This window comes from Stegodyphus dumicola, chromosome 11 (genome assembly GCF_044657685.1).
Source record: "Stegodyphus dumicola isolate Sdum_Otavi_A_Nest chromosome 11, ASM4465768v1".
NCBI classification, from domain to species: domain Eukaryota; kingdom Metazoa; phylum Arthropoda; class Arachnida; order Araneae; family Eresidae; genus Stegodyphus; species Stegodyphus dumicola.
The window spans coordinates 47,363,632-47,385,695 of record NC_140778.1 but is presented as its reverse complement, the minus strand read 5'-3'; the positions used below and the strand labels follow the sequence as shown (position 1 = coordinate 47,385,695).

General features: G+C 32.8%; 1 protein-coding gene across 6 annotated transcripts in view; it reads left to right on the top strand.

The window, feature by feature from the left end:
* Positions 1–15,230: 15,230 nt before the first annotated feature.
* The window catches only part of LOC118188634 (uncharacterized), a 31,983-nt gene continuing 25,149 nt past the window's right edge, over positions 15,231–22,064 (top strand). The window contains exons 1-2 of one of the 6 annotated variants that reach the window (XR_015043931.1): positions 15,231–18,363; positions 18,622–18,776. Coding sequence is in view for 2 of the 6 variants with exons in the window: in XM_085826651.1 (XP_085682777.1) it covers positions 18,270–18,363; positions 18,622–18,776 (249 nt within the window). In the remaining 4 variants the exon portion in view is untranslated. Of the gene's footprint in view, positions 18,368–18,621; positions 18,777–22,064 lie in introns of all 6 variants that reach the window. The other 5 variants (XR_004758138.2, XM_085826651.1, XR_015043933.1 and 2 more) reach the window with 5 other exon arrangements.

The window sequence follows — 22,064 nt, the reverse complement described above, 5'->3', positions numbered from 1 at the left end:
GTTACGCATGTAACAAATCACTTGTGGTTGGAGAAGTGAAAGCCATGTATCTACAAATAACAGAAGCTTAACTGTCTTTTGTGGAAAAGTTAGATTAATAAGAACCTTTTCTTATCTTTGTAGTAAGGGCTTGTTGTTGATGGCAAAGAAATTTTGGCGAAAGTGTAGAACCACCCACTGCTTGGCACGTTTCTAAGAATGGCACAAACTTGGTATGCATGTACACATCAACCTATTTTCACTTAAAAAAACATCAGAGAATAGCAGAAATTTGGCATTGCACACTCCTTTGACTTTGTCCATGTACACATCAATGTATTTTCACTTAAAAAGTCAAAGTAAATTGACAAAAATCCAATTCTTCTTACTCTTGTAAAAAGTAAGAAGACACGGCAAATATTAACATGTCAAATAAGTAGGCGATTTTGCACTTGACTCGAAATTTCATTTTATGAGTGGTGTGTAACTTACCATTTCATCTAAATTCTTAGTAAATCATTTATTTGTTTCCACAAAAGAAGAGCTTTTTATTTGCAAGATAGGTCATTCTAAAATATTGGTAATGTAAAACATTATTTGTTGGTATTTTAACTAGTAATAAAATGCTATGTTGCTATTTGACTAGCAATGAAAGGCTTCAATGAGCATATTCCCACATTGAAAATGTAGAAATATGCCACTTTAAACACTTCATTCAGAGTACTTATTTAGACTCGGATAACCTTTATGGATATCACATTCCAGGAAAAGTATATTTCAGGTTCCCCCATGGCAAAAAGTGGCGGTTTTTTTTTTTTTTTTTTTTTTTTTTTTTTTTTGCAGCATTTCTGTTAACGTGCAACACACTCCTAAGTAAAATGGCATCCAAAACATAATGCAATAAAACATTAAAAAAACTATATTCTACATAAGTCAATAAACTGGTACTCTTCTATTATCAGACCGACTTAAGAAATATATGCATGTATACAGTTAAAAGTCTTTAATCTGGACTCGTCGGGACTTCCGCGATTTCGGATTATTGGTTCTTCCGGATTATAGATCATCAGTGTAAATGTGGTAAGATGGCATGCAGAAATTATAAAATTAAAAATATGATTAAATAATGAAATAAAGTAAATTATGAAATAAAGAGCAATTATGATCTAAAGGGTATCAAAATTTACACAAAAAAAGCTTAATATTTATTTGTTTACTTTATTAAACATTTCTTGCAATGCGCACATGCATAAAGCATACATTATGCATAGCCGAAATTAGAAAATTGCAATAAGAAAACTATTTTATATGTATTCGTGATGTTTATAATGACGAGTAATTTGATTTAAATCATATCAAAGACAGAGTACATCGAGGTGAAATACTACATTTAGTAAGGAATTATAAGCCAAATAAAATAAAAACATCTGTCCCGAAGATAAAGATAGTGCTGACAGATCAACTTCCAGTTCATTGCGCGCCGCGTTGTCCCCCCCCCCGGCAGAGCAGCGTGAAATTGATAAACATATTTCGGAATGGTTAGAGAATCAAAGGATATGCCTTTATCCATTTTTTGCAGCAATTCCACTTTTTGTTTGATGGACATCGAAACATGCTTTCGCTTTGTAGATCCTTTTCCAGCTCCAGAATTGGAAATTCTTTTTGACATAATCGAAAGTTCAAGCTTACTTTTATAAAATTGCTCTAACAGTCTGCAAAAAATAATAAGCCGGATCCAATTAGAAGATTAAGGAACAACGCAATCTGTAACATTAACTGAAATAGATAATTTTAGCTTAGCTTATACCATCCGTTATAGATTAAACGAGCATGCGTAAAAACATATGCGCATGCATAAAGGTATTATGCGCATGTGCAGAAAGTTTGTAGCTTTGAGGTCTGGATTATAGATCATTTCGGATTATGGACGTCCAGATTAAAGACTTTTGACTGTATATGGATGCATGTATATAGTCCCACATATATGCACATACATTCTTACACACATGCATACATTTCTGAATCTGGTTCCCATAGCAGAAGAGTACCTGCATTTTAAATGAAAATAAAACAAGGAAATAAGATGTTATCTAATCTGCACAATACAAAAAGGAAATATCGACTTAGGTTATTTAGAAATTTCTGTGTCTTCGGTGTGTGGCGCACAGAATTCCTAAACAGCATCCAAAACTGGTTAAAATTATCTGAACTAGAATCTGTATACTGCCCTTGCCACATAAATTCACATAAATGAGAATAAAAAATGGCCTTCTTAGTGGTGGACTGTCGGTAGCATTTCTTTCGAAAATCCCTTTCTCAGTAATTCTCAAATTACTCTCTTCAAGCCATCACCCCTATCTAATAGAACACTTTATATAGTGAGCACTTGAACATTTCTCATGACGAACCCATTGAAACCGATTTGAATGATTTCTGCGTTCAACCATACGCATTTTGTTCATACAAACAAGATGTTTATACTGATTACTGATTAAACCTTCGTTTACACACCAGTCAACCAATGCTTTCTTTTCCATTCATTCCAAATCATAGAGAAATTCCAGGTCAGTCTTATCATTGTCAGCCATTTTACAGTGTAAAGCACAAAAGAAGCAATGTACTTACTAACCAACATCTAATGCAGAAATAAGGCCTGAGCATATTCTCTCAACAATTCAAAATCATTGCTATCGTGCATTACAACCAATCACGTCGTAATAGGGTTTCCAAAACAAAAACCATAAAATACTCAGGTTACCCTAATACCCTGAATGAAACAAATGGGCAAAAATCCAAGGGATACCCCAAAATATAGACTACCCTTACATTCTTTCCACCAGCAAAATTCGATTTGAATTGCTTGAAAGATTAAACATTTTCGCTAATTGAAAATTTCAATTGTATTTCACACTGAAGTACACTTTTCATAACATTTTTGTGAACAGTACAAAGATGTGAAATATATTTTGTGACATCCTTAGTTAAAAAAAAAAAAAAAATTACCTCCAGTGTGCGAGACTGTGTATCAGAAATTCTAAAGATATGCTCATTTTAAAATTATTTTATGATGTTGCTGTTGAACTAAATTTTTTTATGTTTTGAGTATGTAGTACATGATATTTAATAAATAAAGGTAACACACAAAACGTTAAAAAAGTGTCCATTTGGATTTAATTTAAAATCTGAAACCTTTCAGATATTTTTCTTTTTTTTTTTATTTCTTTTATTTAAACAAGAACATGACATGTAATTTAATTCACTTCTAATTTATGGCTTGCTAAATTTAAGTTTAATTTTATACATACATAATTTTACATACAAGCTGTGACAGTTGAAAACAGCGATTTCTAGTCTAGATATTGTTTTCCTTAAAGGCTCACAAAGCTGACATACAGTCAAAAGTCGTTAATTCGGACACCCATAATTCGAAATGATCTATAATCCGGACCTCAAAACTAAAAACTTTCTGCGCATGCGCCGCGTTGACGTGCGCGTAAGACCTTTTACGACTGCGTATATGAGTGTTCGCAAGTGCAGAATACGTTTTCGCGTGCGCGTTTTATGTACAATGGACGTATAAGCTAAATAATTATCTGTTTCAATTAATGTTGATGATTGCGTTGTTCCTTAATTTTCGAATTGGATCCGGCTTATTATTTTTTGCAGACTGTAAGAGCAATTTTATAAAAGTAAGTTTAAACTTTCGATTATATCAAATAGAATTCCCGATATATATTTGTTAATATGTAAAGGATCTAAAGCGAAAGTATGTTTTGAAATCCGAAATCTGTTTATCAATTTCACGCTGCTCGGCGGGGGGATCGCCGCGGCGTGCGCGTAATGAATTGGAAGTTGATCTGTCAGCACTATCCTTATCTTCAGAGCAGATGTTTTTATTTTATTTGACTTATAATTCCTTATCAAATGTAGTATTTCATCTCGATTTGCTCCGTCTTTGATATGATTTAAAACAAGTTCCTCGTCATTATAATTCGCTTCCGAATAGCGAAGAAAGTGACAGAGGTTATTGAAAACGAAAAAATTTCGATTGACAAATTAGTCAGTATTCTCGACACAGCAATTATAGGACTTGAACAGCGGAACTTTGTAACTGAACAAGAAATTATGTCTGTTTAATAGAATTAAAGAGAAAGTATTATCACATGAAACGAAGCAAAACTTAAACAACTTACATTGAAAGAAATGTTTAATAAAGTAAACAAATAAATATTAAGCTTTTTCTTTTTGCAAATTTTGATACCCTTAATCATAATTGTTCTTTATTTCATAAATTACGGTTTCATACTTTTAATTTTAGAATTTCTGCATGCCATCTTACGAGATTTAAACTGATGATCTATAATCCGGAAAAATCGATAATCCGGAATCGCCGAAGTCCCGACGAGTCCGGATTAAAGACTTTTGACTGTACTGTTTTTTCATAAGTCAATTATATCAAATGACAAGAGCGCTGTCTGCCTAGTGAAAAGAATGCTATCTGAAAGAAAGAGACACGACCGGCTAAAACCTGCCAGAAACTGAAGAAATTCAACCAATCAGAATAAGCCATCATCGGAGACTGCATTTGGCAACCAATTTTCAATACCAACAATTCAAGGGTTTGTTTTCCATTCCTTTCCGCTGGTATAACTCTTTTCGTATCTATATATATATATAATTTTCGTTTAGCTTTGTAATAATTTTCTAACTTTTACTTTTATAAAAGGCAACGGAGTGAATATGGAAAATTCGGTGGCTTCTCGTGTGAAATGTGTAATGAAATTTTAAGCAAAAAGAAAAAAAGCATGCTAGTGAATCACCGCATCTTTTTTTAATGGTATTGTATCTCCATAACCAAAAGTTATTCGCTGGTATGCCTCTTCGAGCATTCTACTTCATTCTGTAACACTGAAAATTACAGACAGCAGAGTGTATTTGTTTCTTATTTCTTTTCTTGTGTTTTATTCTGCTTTTGTATTTTTCTTTACTTTTTTAATATTAGGTAACGGAATGTAGTAAATCAAAGCAAACAAGGTTGTATTTGTTTCAGACATTTCCTAAATACTAACAAATTATAATTTGATTTTTTAACTTTTTCTAAAATGTATTGCATTTTTGTACGATGTTTGGTTTTGAAGAAATTTGACACATTGAAAAAAATTGATGGTAAAAATTTTGAGTATACTGTACTTTTGAAAAGAAAATATAGTTTAAAATTTTTTTATTAATTTAATAACCGTTGAAATTCTCTCCCAATTTTAACACATAAGAAACGTGCATATGTTACAAAAGTCTTCCAGTTTTTATATTTGAATCTTAATGTAATTAAAGTACCGGATTTATATTTGAATTTCATAAAATCTTTTCTCACAAAAGACTTTGTGCAATACTTTTACAAACATAAGAAGTGTGTGATGGATTAATGCATGTAACAAATAAATTTTTAGAAAAAATATTAGTAGCGTAATATGAGGAACGTAAAATGTGAAAATCTTCTGTATAAAGTACAAAGTCTTTAATCCGTACTCTCTGAAGTCCCGACAAGTCCGGATTAGGAGTTTTTCCGGATTATAGATCATCAATTTAAATCTGGTAAGATGACATGCAGAAATTATAAAATTAAAAATATGAAACCATAATTTATGAAATAAAAAGCAATTTGGATCTAAAGGGTCTCAAAATTTACAAAAACAACAACAAAAAAAAAAAAGCTTAATATTTATTTGTTTACTTTATTAAACATTTCTTTTAGTGTAAGTTGTTTAAGTTGCTTCGTTTTTTTGTGCTAATACTTTCTCTTTAATTCTATAAACAGACATAATTTCTTGTTCAGTTACAAAGTTCCACTGTTCATGTCCTGTAATTGCTGTAATACCGCCTAACTTCTTAATCGAAACTTTTTCGTTTTCACTAACCTCTCTGTCACTTTCTTCATGCCTTTATCCATTTTTTGTTTGATGAACATCGAAACACGCTTTCGCTTTGTAGATCTTTCGGCAGCTCCAGAATCGGAAACTCTTTTTGACATAATCGAAAGTTCAAGCTTACTTTTTATAAAATTGCTCTAACAGTCTGTAAAAAATAATAAGCCGGATCCAATTAGAAGATTAAGGAACAACGCAATCTGCAACATTAACTGAAATAGATAATTTTAGCCTGGCTTATAGCGTCCGTTATACATTACACGCGCATGCGTAAACGCATTATGCGCTTACGCATGCGCAGAAAGTTTGTAGCTTTGAGGTCCGGATTAAAGACTTTCCTTTCCCTTCGTGTTCTACCTATTACAGCATCTTCAAGTGTATAGGTAATTACGTGATGAATACATTATGTTAATGGGAGCTATCTTAATATAAATAATGAAGTAAGGTGCTCCAGTAATTAGTCGTAAAAATTTATTTGGGATGGTTTGCAATTTTTTAATTTCATTATGTTTTGCATTTGCCCAGACAGGCGAGGCATATGAAAAGATGGGATGGATAATGGTGGTATAAATACGCTTTTTCTTGGTCATGCTGCAGTGGAGTAGCGAGCATAACTCGCGCCCGGGGCAAAATACCTTTTAGGCGTCCCCCTGCCCCGAAAAAAACATAGTGATATGATGAAATCTTGTTTGTAGACCATTTGGCGCCCATCTGCGAGCGGCGGCGCCCGAGGCATCATACACCCCCATGCCCCCCTCACTACGCCACTGTCATGCTGAGTCCTGAATTTTTTAAGAGTAGAAAATAAAGTTTCCGCAAGACACCGTAGATTTTTCCCTGGTAGTATTAATGTGCGCTGACCAAGTGAAGGATCTATTAAAGGTGACACCCAGATATTTGGCACTGCTTATGAAAGGGACTTTAAGGATCTGAGACTTATCAGGATTTATGTATGTTCTCCACGTCCGGCACCAATTTTCTACTTCTGTCATTTTTCCTTGTAATTAAGGGATTGTGTTATCGAGTTTTCTTGATTTTTGGATGATCGCAGTGTCATCTGCATAGCATGCCAGCAGGAAATTGTGATCACTGGAGAACTTAGGAAAATTGTGCACATAAATTAAGTAGTATATCAGACCTAAAATGCTTCCTTGTGGAATTTCAGCACGTATGGGATGAGGATCAGAGCTGATATCACCTTGGCTTACTAAAAACGTTCGATGTTCCAGGAAAGACTTAGTAATGAGTATCAGTTCACGAGGAATTTAAAGTTTGATGAGCTTGTAAAGCAAACCCTCATGCCAGATACGGTCGAAAGCTTATCACTCAAACACCATTCCATTTACCGCTGTTATACTGGGCCTAGCCGGCGTGAATTTGCAGGCTTTTTGCCAGTTTCTTCTAATATGGCATCCTGGAAGTAAGAACATAAGCAAAAGGTGTCACAGAAACAAGATGTGAAAAATAAAGGGAAAGGTGGCACTTTGCCACTGCAGAATTTTACATCGTGGGGTGGTGTAATAAATAATTCAAATACTAGATGAGTTCACAAACATTAATAAGATACAAAGATAATTTCAAGTAGAAAAAAAAAAAAAAAAAAAAAAAAAAAAAAAAAACCTTGTTGTTCCAAGATGAGAGTACCGATAATTGAGAGTCTTGATAAAATATGAAAAAGTATTTACAATATTTACGTGGAGAATAAAAGTCCAGTAGTTGACCATGTCTTGTCACTCAAATGCTAGTGCCAATGATTTGCAAATTTCGGAGTGCCTATGGTTCAAAACCATGTACCTCCACATCAGAATTACTAAAAGTGAGCAGAAATAGGAAAAATTTTGCATAAGTAACTTACTTGATGCTCAATAGAGGGAGCCACAGGCTCGAGAAAGTTTAGGAATAGGAATAAGAATTTAAAACTTAAACATCATAATTTTTTATAAGTTTTTAGGTTTTTATAATTTTTTTGTACTTTTATATTTTATACATTTTTTGGTTTTTATAATTTTTTATACACGATACAAGCACTAAAGCAAAAAGCAGATAGGAAATGTCACTCAAACAAGCTCTGCTTGCCTGTTTTACACTCCAAAAAGAATGAAGTTCAACGCCCTCTAGTGGCATTATGCAATGCGCAATCACGCTGTATTTTTAATCATTTACATATCTACCCGACATGTATCTTCATGCCAAGTTTCGTTACCAAGGAGGTTAGAAAATCACACTTTCAATTTTTCTGCTGCTAAAATTATTCAAAAAACATCTTCCATTGGAGAACTGCATTTTCTAGAGGCATTTCACATTCATAAAAATCTTTCTGTTCTAGTTAACGATCGTAATTCCAACCCAAATTTGCCTTCGGCTTTTAGAGAAATTATGTTTTAGTTCTGGTTTCGCCAATAGATGGCGCCACTTGCTTATTCTTGTCCAGGCTTTCTTATCTTATCTAATCATTATTTCCTATCTTGTTCATTTGCGGTTTTGCAGCTGAAGATGGTGGTTCGGTAAAACCATCGAAACTAGTCCTGTGAAAATTTTGTAAATATAACGCTGATTTTTGTTGTTTGACTTCTGGATTAGTATTTATTCGGCGTGTTATTGTGTCTTAATTAAAGAATAACAAGTATTTAACAAACTAATTTTGTTAAGTACTTATTAAAGTTATTCTTATTGTATCCTTTGTAACTAATTATTGATTAGATTTTGTGCTAAATTAGCATTCTAGATAAAATATAATGGTATAAAACATTAAAGTAATTGGTATAAAAAGACTTGCTTCCTTTACTCACACTTTTGAAAAATTAAATAACTGTATTAGGTACTCTGAGTAAAGCTATTTTGTCAAAATTAAGGTAACAATCTTACATATATTTATTTAATTGTAATATAGATACAAAATTACAAAATTATTTAAAAAAATTATTATGTTGAATCGGAAGAGAATTATAATAATGTAAAATTGACAATTAGGCAAAAAAAATCAAACGCAGGTTAGCAGAAATGTTGCCCTATATGTCATATATGTTTAAAACTATGTCAATGTAAAATTGTTTTTGAGTAAATTTCAATAGCTGCTATTATAGTTATCTTAGAAGCAGTATAAAAATTCTCTCAGTCCACATGCAGATAAAGAAATGATTAGAAATAAACGTTTATTAAATAAAAAACCTGCAAATAAAAATTGAAAAAAATCTACGGAACTTTATGTTAAAAGAGTAGCACATTTTATCTATTATTTTAAAATTCAGTAAGTATTATTAAATTTTTTAATGGTTCAGTCTAAAATGCATAAAGCAGTAACATTGTCTCTTCCAAATTATAGCTATCTTTCACACACAGCTCATTTCAAACGCTGGTTCAAAATCGCTAATTTTCAAGCTGTGAATTGCATCTGCGCGCTCAATGTCATCATGACTACGTCATCACTTCTCACTTTCTGCTTCAGGGGGAAAAGCTCTATGAGCTAGCCCTTCTCTTCTAAATCCTGGTTTTGCTCATACAGTAAGACCCCGCTTAACGCTGTTTCGTTTAGCGCTGTTTCGGTTTAGCGCTCTTTTATTTCAACCCGGGGATTCTCCGAAATTGTGCGCAGCGCTAGGTTTCCAAATAACATATCCGAAACAGTGTAGTTGTGTTTCTTGCTTTGTGGACGCATTTTTATCATTTGAAACATTTATTGACATTATTGTAAGTTTAAATTTGTATAATACTATAACGATTAATACAGTGACAAATATTATGATCTTTAGTTTTTATCATGGGTGATAATAAAAAACAAGAAAAGAAAGCAACCAGAAAAAGCATTTCACTGGAAACTCAAATGCAAGTGATTAGAAGATTAGATTCTGGTGAACGTCAATCTCAAATTAGTGCTGCATTGATTTTGGCAACGTCAACAATAAGGACAATTCTTAAGAATAAAGAAAAAATACTGTCATCAGCAACTGCAACTACGTCAAGCTCTGCAACTAGAATTACCCGTTCTAGAAATAACATTATAGAGGAAATGGGAAAACGACTGTCTATATGGATTGACGACGAAATTGAACGCAATATGCCATTAAGCCAATCTATCATAATGCCTTCTTGACAAAAAGGCAGAAAATTGGAAACCCAGAATAGACTGAATGATCTGACTGAGAATTTTATTTGCTTTTAAAAGTATATGCGTTTATATTGTTTTTATTTTTGTAAGAAATAAATGTTTGATTTTATTTTTATTAAAAAAACATTATTAAATTTAATGCCTAACCATTTTTTATCCGTCTTCCCCTAACCCCATTATTTACATGTTAAGATAGCCTCGCTTAGCGCTGTTTCGCATTACGCTCTACTTCGATGGAACGTATCCCCAGCGTTAAGCGGGGTCTTACTGTAGTCCGGTTTCGGAATGAAAGAGGGAAAAAGGGATTTCGTCTAAACGCTCACAATCGCTCATGCTCGAAGATCGCATGTATGCAGCTACTAATCGCTCGAAATACTAACGAAGTTGTGATAGTGATGCTATATTTACTTAGCTTAGTTTTCTAACAAATAAAGTTGCTAATTTCATTTAATGTATTGTGTAAGATTAGTTATGTGGAAAATTTCTTTTGTAAATTGTGCAAAAGTTCATATCATCCAGGTTGTTCAAAAATTCTTGCCAAATTTGTTACATCAAGAAACTATTTATTACTCGGAAATAACTATATCTCTTTAGTTATTTATGACTCTACAATAATTAAATAATTCCTTTACTCATACTCTAAAATTAAAAAAAAAAAAAAGTTACACTCTCTCTCTTAAAAAAAACAAAAAAAAATTAGTATATTGCCATTCTCTGAAACATAAACTGTTACGAAACATAGATAATAATAATAAGATAATAATAATATGAATATATAATGAATAAAAAACCTATAGAGTAAAGAAAACGATTACATCTGCTTGAAGCTCGTGCAATGTTACTCAGAAGCTGCAGTTAGAAAAAAAATATAAACAAAAATATTAGAGTAAAAATATTGTTCACAGGTATCAGCAGGTGATCCCATACCAGCAAGTGACTGCATTTTAGCTAATTAATTGTTAATTACATTAATTTAAATCTCATCTCTATAATGACTAAATAAGGGCATTATTGGAATACATCAGGAGGAAAATAAAGAGTTTTGCTTTTCATTAGCAGCTCTGATTTATGAATCTAGAAACCTTTCTTTGTAGGAGATTGAAACTTTTTGAAAATTATACAAGCATTCATTTTATTTAATATTTTCAACTTATGCTTGTTGTCTTCTTATATATTCAACCTTGTAAACTGGCAAAACCTGTATCACTAACTTTAAGGCTCGTATGTAATGTTCTGTTTCTAAGTAATAATATGTAACAAAGAAAGATTTTTTTCTAAGAAACCAGAAACTGAATGTGAATAAAGAATAACTTATATGGCTGGTAAGTACATTTTGAGAGCAGGTACAGTTCTGCGATAATGGGATGGTATGCTTTACTAACAGAAAATTCAAATATTGAAACACATAACATACTGATATAGCATATACAAATCTGGAAGCATTGCATAATGCGCTAAAAGGAAAACACAAGCCTGGGAAAATGAAGACAAAGCTGAGATGTCACATCTAATATTTTTGTGTAGTTTTTGATAAGTAAAAATAAAGGAAAAACAGCTTTTCCTAACATCAGCATTTTAATCATTGACACATTGATAAACTATTAATAAAAAAGAAACTGGTACTAAGAAATGTCTGATTATCTACCCGCCATAAAAAGAATTCACAAGACATTGTGGCCAAAATAGGCAACGCATAATACCTGTAAAATGTATTTGGCAACGCATACAACTAGAACTTTTAAATTTGATGCTTTAGTTGCGCATTCTGGTATAATTTGAATTCTTTCCTGCGTTTTGAATCATCTTATCGGTGGGATGACCACTTGCCAAATGTCTTTTTCAGTTAAAAAATATAGCGTATCTTTTTCCGCAATTCATAGCACTGTCAACAGTTGATTTTGCGTGTCACAAATACAGTCAAAAGTCTTTAATCCGGAATGATCTGTCATCCAGACCTCAAAGATACAAACTTTCTGCGCATGCGTCAACGCATATTACTGTACGCATGCGCATAATACGCTAATGTGTGCGCGTTTAATGTATAACGAACGGTATAAGCTAAGCTAAAATTATCTAATTATCTATTTCAGTTAATGTTGCAGATTGCATTGTTCCTTAATCTTTCAATTGGATTCGGCTTATTATTTTTTGGAGACTGTTAGAGCAATTTTATAAAAGTAAGCTTGAACTTTCGATTATGTAAAAAGGAATTTCCGATTCTGGACCTACCAAAGAATCTACGAAGCGAAAGCATGTTTCGATGTCCATCAAACAAAAAGTGGAATTGCTGCAAAAAATGGATAAAGGCATATCCTTTGATTCTCTAACCATTCCGAAATATGTTTATCAATTTCACGCTGCTCTGCCGGGGGGGGGGACAACGCGGCGTGCACTGAACTGGAAGTTGATCTGTCAGCACTATCTTTATCTTAGGGACAGATTTTTTATTTTATTCGGCTTATAATTCCGTACTTACTAAATGTAGTATTTCATCTCGATGTACTCCGTCTTTGATATGATTTAAATCAAATTCCTCGTCATTATAAATATCAGGAATACACATCAAATAGTTTTCTGGTTGCAATTTTCTAATTTCGACTATGCGTAATGTATGCTCTACGTATGCGCGCGTTGAAAGAAATGTTTAATAAAGTAAACAAGTAAATATAAAGCTTTTTTTTGTAAATTTTGATACCCTTTAGATCATAATTGCTCTTTATTTAATAAATTACGGTTTCATATTTTTAATTTTATAATTTCTGCATGCCATCTTACCAGATTTAAACTGATGATCTATAATCCGGAAAAACCCATAATCCGGAATCGCCGAAGTCCCAACGCGTCCGGATTAAAGACTTTTGACTGTATTTGACCCTGAAAAAGACCTTTCAGTTGTTTCCAAGGATATTCGTGATTTTCCGATGCGAAATTACTTGTCCCAGTAAAGGGCCGTTTTCTTATTTCAGAAGATACGTTAATACATTTTCTGAACGGTAATTTCACAGGAACGCAATATAAACAACGCTTTGGACTAATATTCCCTATACTCAAAATCCTTTTTCCCTTCCGTATATCCCAGAGAATGAAAAAAAAAAACCGGTTATAAGCAAATAAGAGGTTTGACGTCTAGCCAAAGAATATGTATATAGACGTCCTTGGGTTTTCCAAGTTCCTCTTTAGGCCGCGATTAGCACGTAGAATTATGTGCTGTGTTCCGGCGGTCATAAGGTACGCTGAAGGTACAGAAATGCATGAGCTAGGCGGTGGAACGATTGTTAAGTGCTTTGGAGGAAATCCCTTTTTCCCTCTCATTCCGAAACCAGGCTATGAGCAAAAGTGAGGGGTGGGGGAACGACTTCTACTGATGATGCTATCTTACGTGCTATAAGCAAAGACTGTGCATACATATTTTTTGCTACAAGTACCTGCCCCAGCTGCGCCTTGATGGGGCGGCGGTTCAGAATATTTGATGGTCAAGCGAACCAACTCATCTGAACTGGCATTCACATTTCCTTTATCTGTTATGTACAAACTTAAAATTTTTCTCAGTGGTGTGGCTGTGTCAATTAAAATTCTTTCCCGGTATTTCTCGGATGTCCCATACTTTGTTCTTCAACCTAGAAAATCTCGTAAGGTGAACCTCAAACGTATATTTACCTGAACAAATAATTTCCCCTTCTTCTGACAAGCGTCTAGACCCCATGATTCACCTTTGATCATAGCAGAGTCGTAGCTAGGGTTTTCAGCGCCCAGGGACAACTGAAGATTTCGCGCCACCTACTGCTTGCCAAGGATGGAAAACATTTAATTCTAAAAGGTCGTAACATCAGTTTGGCGCCCCTTGGATTCTGCGCCCGGGGACAGATGCCCTCTCTTGCCTCCCTCTAGCTACGCCCCTGGACCATAGCTCGGTTTCGGATTGAGAAAGGGAAGAAAGGCATTTCGTCCAAGAACTAACAAATCGCTCGTGATGGAGGGTGTCGTTTTCACCCATGCTTACGCAATCGCATCAGATGCTAAAGAAATTGCGATAATATTTATTTAGATTAGTTTCCTTAAAAATAAAAGTTGCTAATCTGTTTTAATAGATTGTGTAAGATTAACTGTGTGGGAAATTTCAATTTTTAAATTGTGTAAAAGTCTCTGAGTGCAAATATCATCCGATATGAGCAGACAGTATTACACTACATTTTAACAAATTTATTGTTAATTACGTTAGTTTGAGTCACAAGCAAATGATCGGAATTCTGCACAAGAAATATAAGAATTCTGCTCTTTATTGGCAGTTATGTAAACTGGCGAAAAATTGTTTATTTGACTAACGTTGTGGCTCATAGGTTAATATTTTTCAAAAATAATGTAAAAAAAAAAAAAAAAAAAAAAAAAAAAAAAAAAAAAAAACTTTTTAAGAAACAGGAAATGATCTGTGAAAAAATAATAATCTATATAGATGTTATTTACATTTTGAAAGCCGGCAGGTACTGTTCTGCAAATGATGGTTAAATATAAAGCATTTATTCCATGTGTACAACATACTTTAAAATGCTAGGTGGGCAAAATCCATTTATATTAGCACTACCTTCTACTTTTAAATGTCTCTTTCCTAGATTTTCGTATTTAAACATACCAAATTTATGGGCAATAAAAAAGTAATATTTAGCATTGCTGGATATTTTGGTGCTTTCGACAATAAATTTTGAATGTGTTTCTTTATCAGTACTTTGTTTCCAATCATAAAAGACCTCTAATGAAAATTCTAAATGTTTTTTATCTATTCTTACATCATGATCACCTTCGAAATGTAAAATAATATTTCGCTTATCAAAATAGGAATTGAGCAGTAAACATTTATGGAATTGATGTTTCTGCCGTTCATGAGCTTTTAAATGACTTATAGATTGCTGACTGACATGTGCAACTAGAACATTTAAATTCGCAATCCATTTCGTCGTTTTATGTTCTGCAATTTTGCGGGATGATGATATGCTACGTGTCTTCTTAAATTAGAGAATATAGTGTATCTTTTTCCACAATCAACACATGAAAAACTTTTCTACGGTTGATTTTCCATTTCAGGAATTAATTCAGAAGATATGATAAAATTTTCTGAAGACATTTCAATTACAATTCACCAGCTACGAAATACAAACAACGCTATGGACTAAAATTCCCTATATTCAAAATCCCTTTTCTCTTCTCCTTTTCCCACACACCGGGAAAAAACCGGTTATGATGATGCTTGGGGGTTTAGACGCTTGTATTGTGTGTCCTATTGACGAATGAAATAATGAATGAAATGTGTGTTGCGCATCAAGGAGGTTACTTGTTGCGCATTGAAAGGAGGTTTTGTTCCTCTTTAGTCAATTACTTTGCAAATTATGTGCTGTGAAATGCGGAAGTTATATAGCACTTTTGAATAAACAACTGTTAAACACTAACAGATCTAGAAATATCAAAACTTTATATAGTAACAATGAAGGTTATATGATATATGCCTTAAATTTACTGTTAAGTACATAAATGTTTTTGAGCAAGAAATTCTGTGAAATGTAACAAATTGATTTTTACTGGAGTGTTCCTGGTGGTCAAGTAGATCTTATGCAGTACAGATTTTACCCAGTACAGTAGATGTCTCATGCACAATATGTATTAATAATTTTTAATTGAATAAAATTAATTTATCCATCTTATTTTACATCCATGCAGAGCATAAATATCCTCCTGATTTATCTAACAAGTTGTATAATATCAAATATAGTTATCTCTACAGAAAAGAACCTTTGTGTCTAGGACTATGTATTCAATCTCTTTGCAGAAGCAATATCTTAAAATAGCTTAAGGATACCCATTAAAAAAACATTTTTAAAAAGCATGAGTATAAGAAATTTAATCAATCATTCAAACTAAAGTCTGGTTTAAAGAAGTATATGCGTACCCACAGGAGAGAAGCCTTAGTAAAGTATGTAAGAAATCATTTGAGAAAAGCTGATTTAAAGATACATGTGCATATTTGTGCAGGAAAGAAACCTCATATGTATGAAGGATGTAAAAACATGTTTACTCAAAAGGATCATTTAAATTAGCAAATACTTACTCACACAGGAGAGAAACCTCATATGTCTGAATTATGTGAGAAATCATTTAATCGAAAAGCTAATTTAAACATGCGTATGCTCCTTCACAGAGGAAACAAGCTTCATGTATGTGATGTATGCAAAAGGAAGTTTAGTGTAAAAAGTAGTTTTAACAATCATATGCTTATTCATACAGGAGAGAGCCTCGTATGTGTGAAGTATGTGAGATGTTCGGTTCAAAGGCTATTTTTCACAATCATATGCTTATTCATACAGGAGAAAAACCTCATGTATATGAAGTATGTAAGAAGATGTTTACTCGAAAGTCTGTTTTAAACCAGCATATTGTTATTCACACAGGACAGAAAGCTCATATTTGTGAAGTGTGTAATAAAATGTTTACTGAAAAGGGTAGTTTAAACACACAGTTGCTTATTCACACAGGAGAAAAGTCTCCTGTGTCAAGTACATAAGAAATTATTTAATCATAAACATAATTTAAACATGAATATGCATTTTCACACAGGAGAGAAACATATATGTGAAATATGCAAGAAGACGTTTACTCGAAAGAGTTATTTAATCGTTCATATGCGTACCCACACAGGAGAGAAACCTTATACATGTGAAGTATGCGAGAAGTCATTTAATCAAAAATGTATTTTAAAGAGACATATGCTTTCTCACACAGGAGAGAAACCTTATATGTGTGAAGTATGTAAGCAGACGTTTACTCGGAAGAGTAATTTAAACATGCATATGCTGGTTTACACAGGAGAGAAACCTCATATGTGTGAAGTATGTAAGAAGATGTTTAGTGACACGAGTGGTTTAAAAAGTCATATGCGTTTTCACACAAGAGAAAAACCCCATATGTGTGAAGTATGTAAGAAGATGTTTAGTGGCACAAGTAGTTTAAATAGTCATATGCGTATTCACACAAGAGAAAAACCCCATATGTGTGAAGTATGTAAGAAGAAGTTTGCTCAAAAGAGTAATTTAAACATGCATATGCTTATTCACACAGGAGAGAAGCCTTATATGTGTGAAGTATGTAAGAAGAAGTTTAATCAAAAGAGTAATTTAAACATACATATGCTTGTTCACACAGGAGAGAAGCGTCATATGTGTGAAGTATGTAAGAAGACATTCAGTTTAAAAGCCAGTTTAAACTACCATGTAGCACATACTCACAGATAAAAGAAACCCCATATCTGTAAATTGTGTAAGAAGACATTTAGCGAAAAGAGTAATTTAATCAATCATGTGCATATTCACACAGGAAAGAAACCTCATGTGTGTGAAGTATGTAAGGAGATAATTACTGAGAAGGGTCATTTATTCAAGCATATGCTTACTTACACTGTGAACACTTGTGTGTAAAAATCTATTCATTCATCTTCATAAAGAGGATTTAAATATGGATGCAGCATAAGAGGCAAATGTTATGAATTAAGTTTGTAACATGTCGTTTAAGGCGATGAAGAGTTTCAAGAAATGTTGCTTTATTTATGAAGAAGAGAAAGCCATCTTTTTAGCATTTAGGAGTTGTAACTTTTATTTACTACTCAGTAAGCACCTATCTGTACAGCTAAGAAATCTCATTATGTGAGGCCAAGTCTGGTTTTTTTCCTTTCTGAATGACAGAATTTAGAAAAAGCAAAGTTCTTAGAACTTATAGTATCAATCAGTGATAGATTTGGGGAGATTATATTGAATGGTCTATCCGTGACCCTGTGTGAGATATATAAATTCTCATTTCATCAAAATAAATTGTAAACAATTTATTAGTTTCCACAAGTTAAAATATTCTTTAAAATATTTTGATGTGGTAATTTTAGTGTCTACATCTGTTGCATAGTGAAATGTATTATATATATCGGAACTTCAAACACTTAAATTCTAAAAGGTGGCTAAATATTTCATCCAGTATGCATACTGTGAATTATATGCATTTTATGTTAAACTCATCTATTTATGAATTTAATGCAGATATGAATTACAGCTTTGCATTACTGATAGAAATGTTTTCTTGTGCCTGTCATGAAAAAATGTATCATGTATTTCCACTTATGGTGAACAATTATTGACAACCATGCCTATCTGGGTCCAGAATCAAATGTGTCAGTGTATAAACATTCACAAAACCACTCCAGGGTTCCACAGCAATGTTAAAAAGGTGAAATTATGTCTCAGTATTTTCAGTTAAATCTTGGGCATATCAAATATAGCATTCCCATGTGTGTAATGCATATACAACAGAAGGAAAGATTATTTCTGTGTAGGTAAGAAATCTGTTATACTAAATATTTATTTAAAAACTGTTTTTATTTATTTTTTGCATGTTATAGTGAAAGAAAAATAATATTTTTTTATTTTCCGCTGTCATATTTTAAAGTGAAATTATTTTCCATTTTGGCAACTTGGGGATGTTTTTGTTCCGTAAAATAAAATTATAAATGCTTTAGAGCATATATTCTCAAAAATAAACCAGATAATAAATGCTTTAATCTATCATTTTTGTTCCATGCTATGGAAGTTCCAGAAGCACTAAGGGAAAAAAGGTTTTCTTTCGCAAAGTGCCCGTTGGCACTTCGGCAAAGAGCCCACTGGCACTGTTGCAGTTTTACTCACCAACAGTTGATCAACATCAAGATGTGCGGCATAGGGTTAAAAGATATTAAATCCATGGAAGTAAGTGGTATTAAAATTAATTAAATAATAAATGGCATAAATGCAAGTTAGCTGAGAGAACAATATATTAAGCATATGGAAGTAAAATAATCATGTAATAATGAACCTTTTTCTTGACAGAATTATCTATTTAATGGGAACAAAAATAGTAAAATACAGGTCTGTCTTTGAATATCTTTCAGTATTATAAAATTCCAAATTATTCCTGTTTTTAACAGTGCAGTTTCTAAGGAAATTATGAAAATATAAAATCAAAAAGCCACTTTTATAATTAATATCTTCATTGCATAATTTCAAAGTACTTCCAAAACTATGATTGAAAATCCATTATCAATACATAAATGAAATCAATAGATATTCTCATTTAAATAGAAATTTATTTGCAATTATCTGATTACATAAAAGTTTTTTTTAGTAATACCGTATACGCTCATGTAATGTGTCCATCCCAACTTTTCAGTTAAATTTTATGTAAAAAAAAAGTGACCCGCACTCTAAAAACTAAAAAATTTCTTACTATATTTTTAACATTGCCTTTTGCCCTTTAATAAATAAACATCTCTAAAGAAAGAATATTCATTTGTTTAGTCTTTGGTTGGTGCCAGGATGGAAAGCAAAGACTTTCTTTGCATTCAGGTGAAACTGTTATTCAGTCATAACATTGGTGCCAGCAAACCACTCGGCTTTCAAGATTTCTCTTTTCATTCATAGTATCATTTAGAATTCTTGTTAGCAGTGTGCTTGAAATGGGAAAATACACCATCCATTCAGTGGCTTTTAAACTGAAAGTTATAGAATTTGTGCAGGAAAATGGGAAAAGCGTAGCAACAAGTGTACATAAGGTAGATGAAAAGTGTGTGCACAATTGGAGCAAACAGCGGGGTGAACTGGCGGCAACAAGCAAGACGAGATACGTGTTTCGTAGTTCGAAATGCAAGTTTCCGAACTTAAAAAAGTAGTTGCATATGTTCGTGATATACATGCTCAAGGGTACACATAACATAGGAAATGGGCCAAATAACAGCGCTTGCTGCTGCATGAGAATACATTCCTATATGGCAGTTTAAAGCGAGTGGAGACTGGTTGCCGCGAATGATGAAACGAAAAGGATTTTCATACATTGCGTCAGAATAGATTTTTTAAAAAATAATGTGTGCAATATATTAAAAGAAACAATGGCTAATCTTTGGAATATGGTAACAGGTAGTTTGGCAACAGTTTGGTAAGACGATAAAGGTTACTAGCTAGGACTTTAGCAGTGTACATGGATAAAGTTAAAAGTGTGCGCAATGCCATTTTTGTGCAATTCTGGGATGTTTTTTTAAGTGAAAATAGGTCGATGTGTACATGGATGATACCGTGTATGTGCAATTCTTAAAAACGCAACAAGCAGTGGGCGATTCTGCACTTTGTTCCAATATCGCACCTAATCTTCGTCATAATTAAGCACTTTTGTTCCATAAAAGTTCTAGCATAAGTGTAATTTGGCTAGCAGATTGTTGGAAAAAAATGTTGATTAAAAAAAAAAAAAAAAAAAATGCCTTCACTTCGTGAAAACAAAATGGCATCCGAACGAAAACTAGTAGGTTGCTGTAGCAGGGTTGGTCGCCAAATTTTGGCCAAAAAATCGCCAAGTTACCATAATCCAAAGATCAACCGAAACAACTTTTATTTAATTTGTGTAAAAGTAAATATTAAAATTGCAATTGTTAATTAATTTGTGCCTCTATATTGAGCTCCTGTGTGAATAAATATGCGCCGAGTGTTGATAACATAAACAGGGTAATTTATATTATATATATGGATGGGAGAAAGTGAGTTTGTGAATTTTAGGTTGCTATTAGACAACTTTAAATTTGATACTTTTATTACCTATGCCATTTTCTCCCACTCAGAACTTATTTATTTAACTTTTGAAATGAAATTTACATGGAAAATTACTCGTGAGAAAAAGGCGCGTCATTTGAAAGACCCGTGTAATGTCCGCACTTGCATTTTAGTGATGTAATTTCAGTAAAAAAAGTGCGGAGATTACGTTAGCGTATACAGTAAATTATATTTTTCTCAGACTTGTTTTGTATATATATGTTCATGTATTGCACACAAAAAACCCAACATATTCACTTTAAATTTGGCATACTAATTTTTATTAAGACTTGCTTTTGTGCTTCTCAGAACTGAACTTTCTTGCATGTAACTCATAACAAGAACCAAGGAACATATTATTTATTTAGTGCTTTGCAACTGATATGCAACCGAACAGTGAAACAACTGAAGTTTGGTAGTTTGATTAGCCAAGCAAATGAGCTAGTTGCATGATTGTTTTCATGGTATTCCCAATATGTAACATGGATTCAAACCAGATCCCCTCAGAAAGACCTCCTTGAAGCCATCCTTCCTCTTAGGCAGATCTCTCCCATGCTTTCCCATAATTTAAACGAACCAAACCCAACTGATATATGCTGCTAAAAGTGTTATTTAAGGTCCACATTTAATAACATTATCAAAATGCAAATATGGTGAAAGTTAGATAATTTGAAACGCATATATTTATATGAATTTCATTAATTACATATATTTATTATATGAATATTTAAAATATCTTTTTTATCTTTAATTGTAATTAATATATTTATGGACAACATTTCTGTTTTGATTTTACTGTTCAATTTATCTTTTGATTTTAATTTCACTTTAAAATTTTCCCACCATAATTTTATTAAAAAAGTCTTCTGAAATTTAGTCACAATTTCGCTCAATCAAATCTCACACTGTAGTTCACAGATGCAACATGAAAACTATGTCAAATATCAGTCACTAAGGATTGTATGGATTAGGTATTTTCATGCCATCTGTTTTCTTTATATCATGCTTATGACTGCATAAGCAGTGGAGTAGCGAGCATAATTGTTGGCCAGGCCAAAATACCTTTTTGGCACCCCCCCCAAAAAACGCAGTGATATGATGAAAATCTTGTTTGGAGATCATTTGGTGCCCGGGTCATCATATACCCCCTTGCCCCCCCCTCGCTTCACCACTGTGCATAAGAAGACTTACCTGAAACAATTTTTGTATCATAAGCAGTGTCATTGAGATATTTATTCACATATAACCGAGAAGAACAGCAGTAATTAGAAAGTATCCTAGCTTTTAAAAAGCTTCATTGCATGTAATGTGAAATTAATTACTTTATCATTTTAAGAATAAGAAGGGTTTGTGTGTTTATTTAATTCAATATGCAAAGCATGTGAGGGCTAGCTGAAAAAGGCATGCTTTTGGGAATATTTT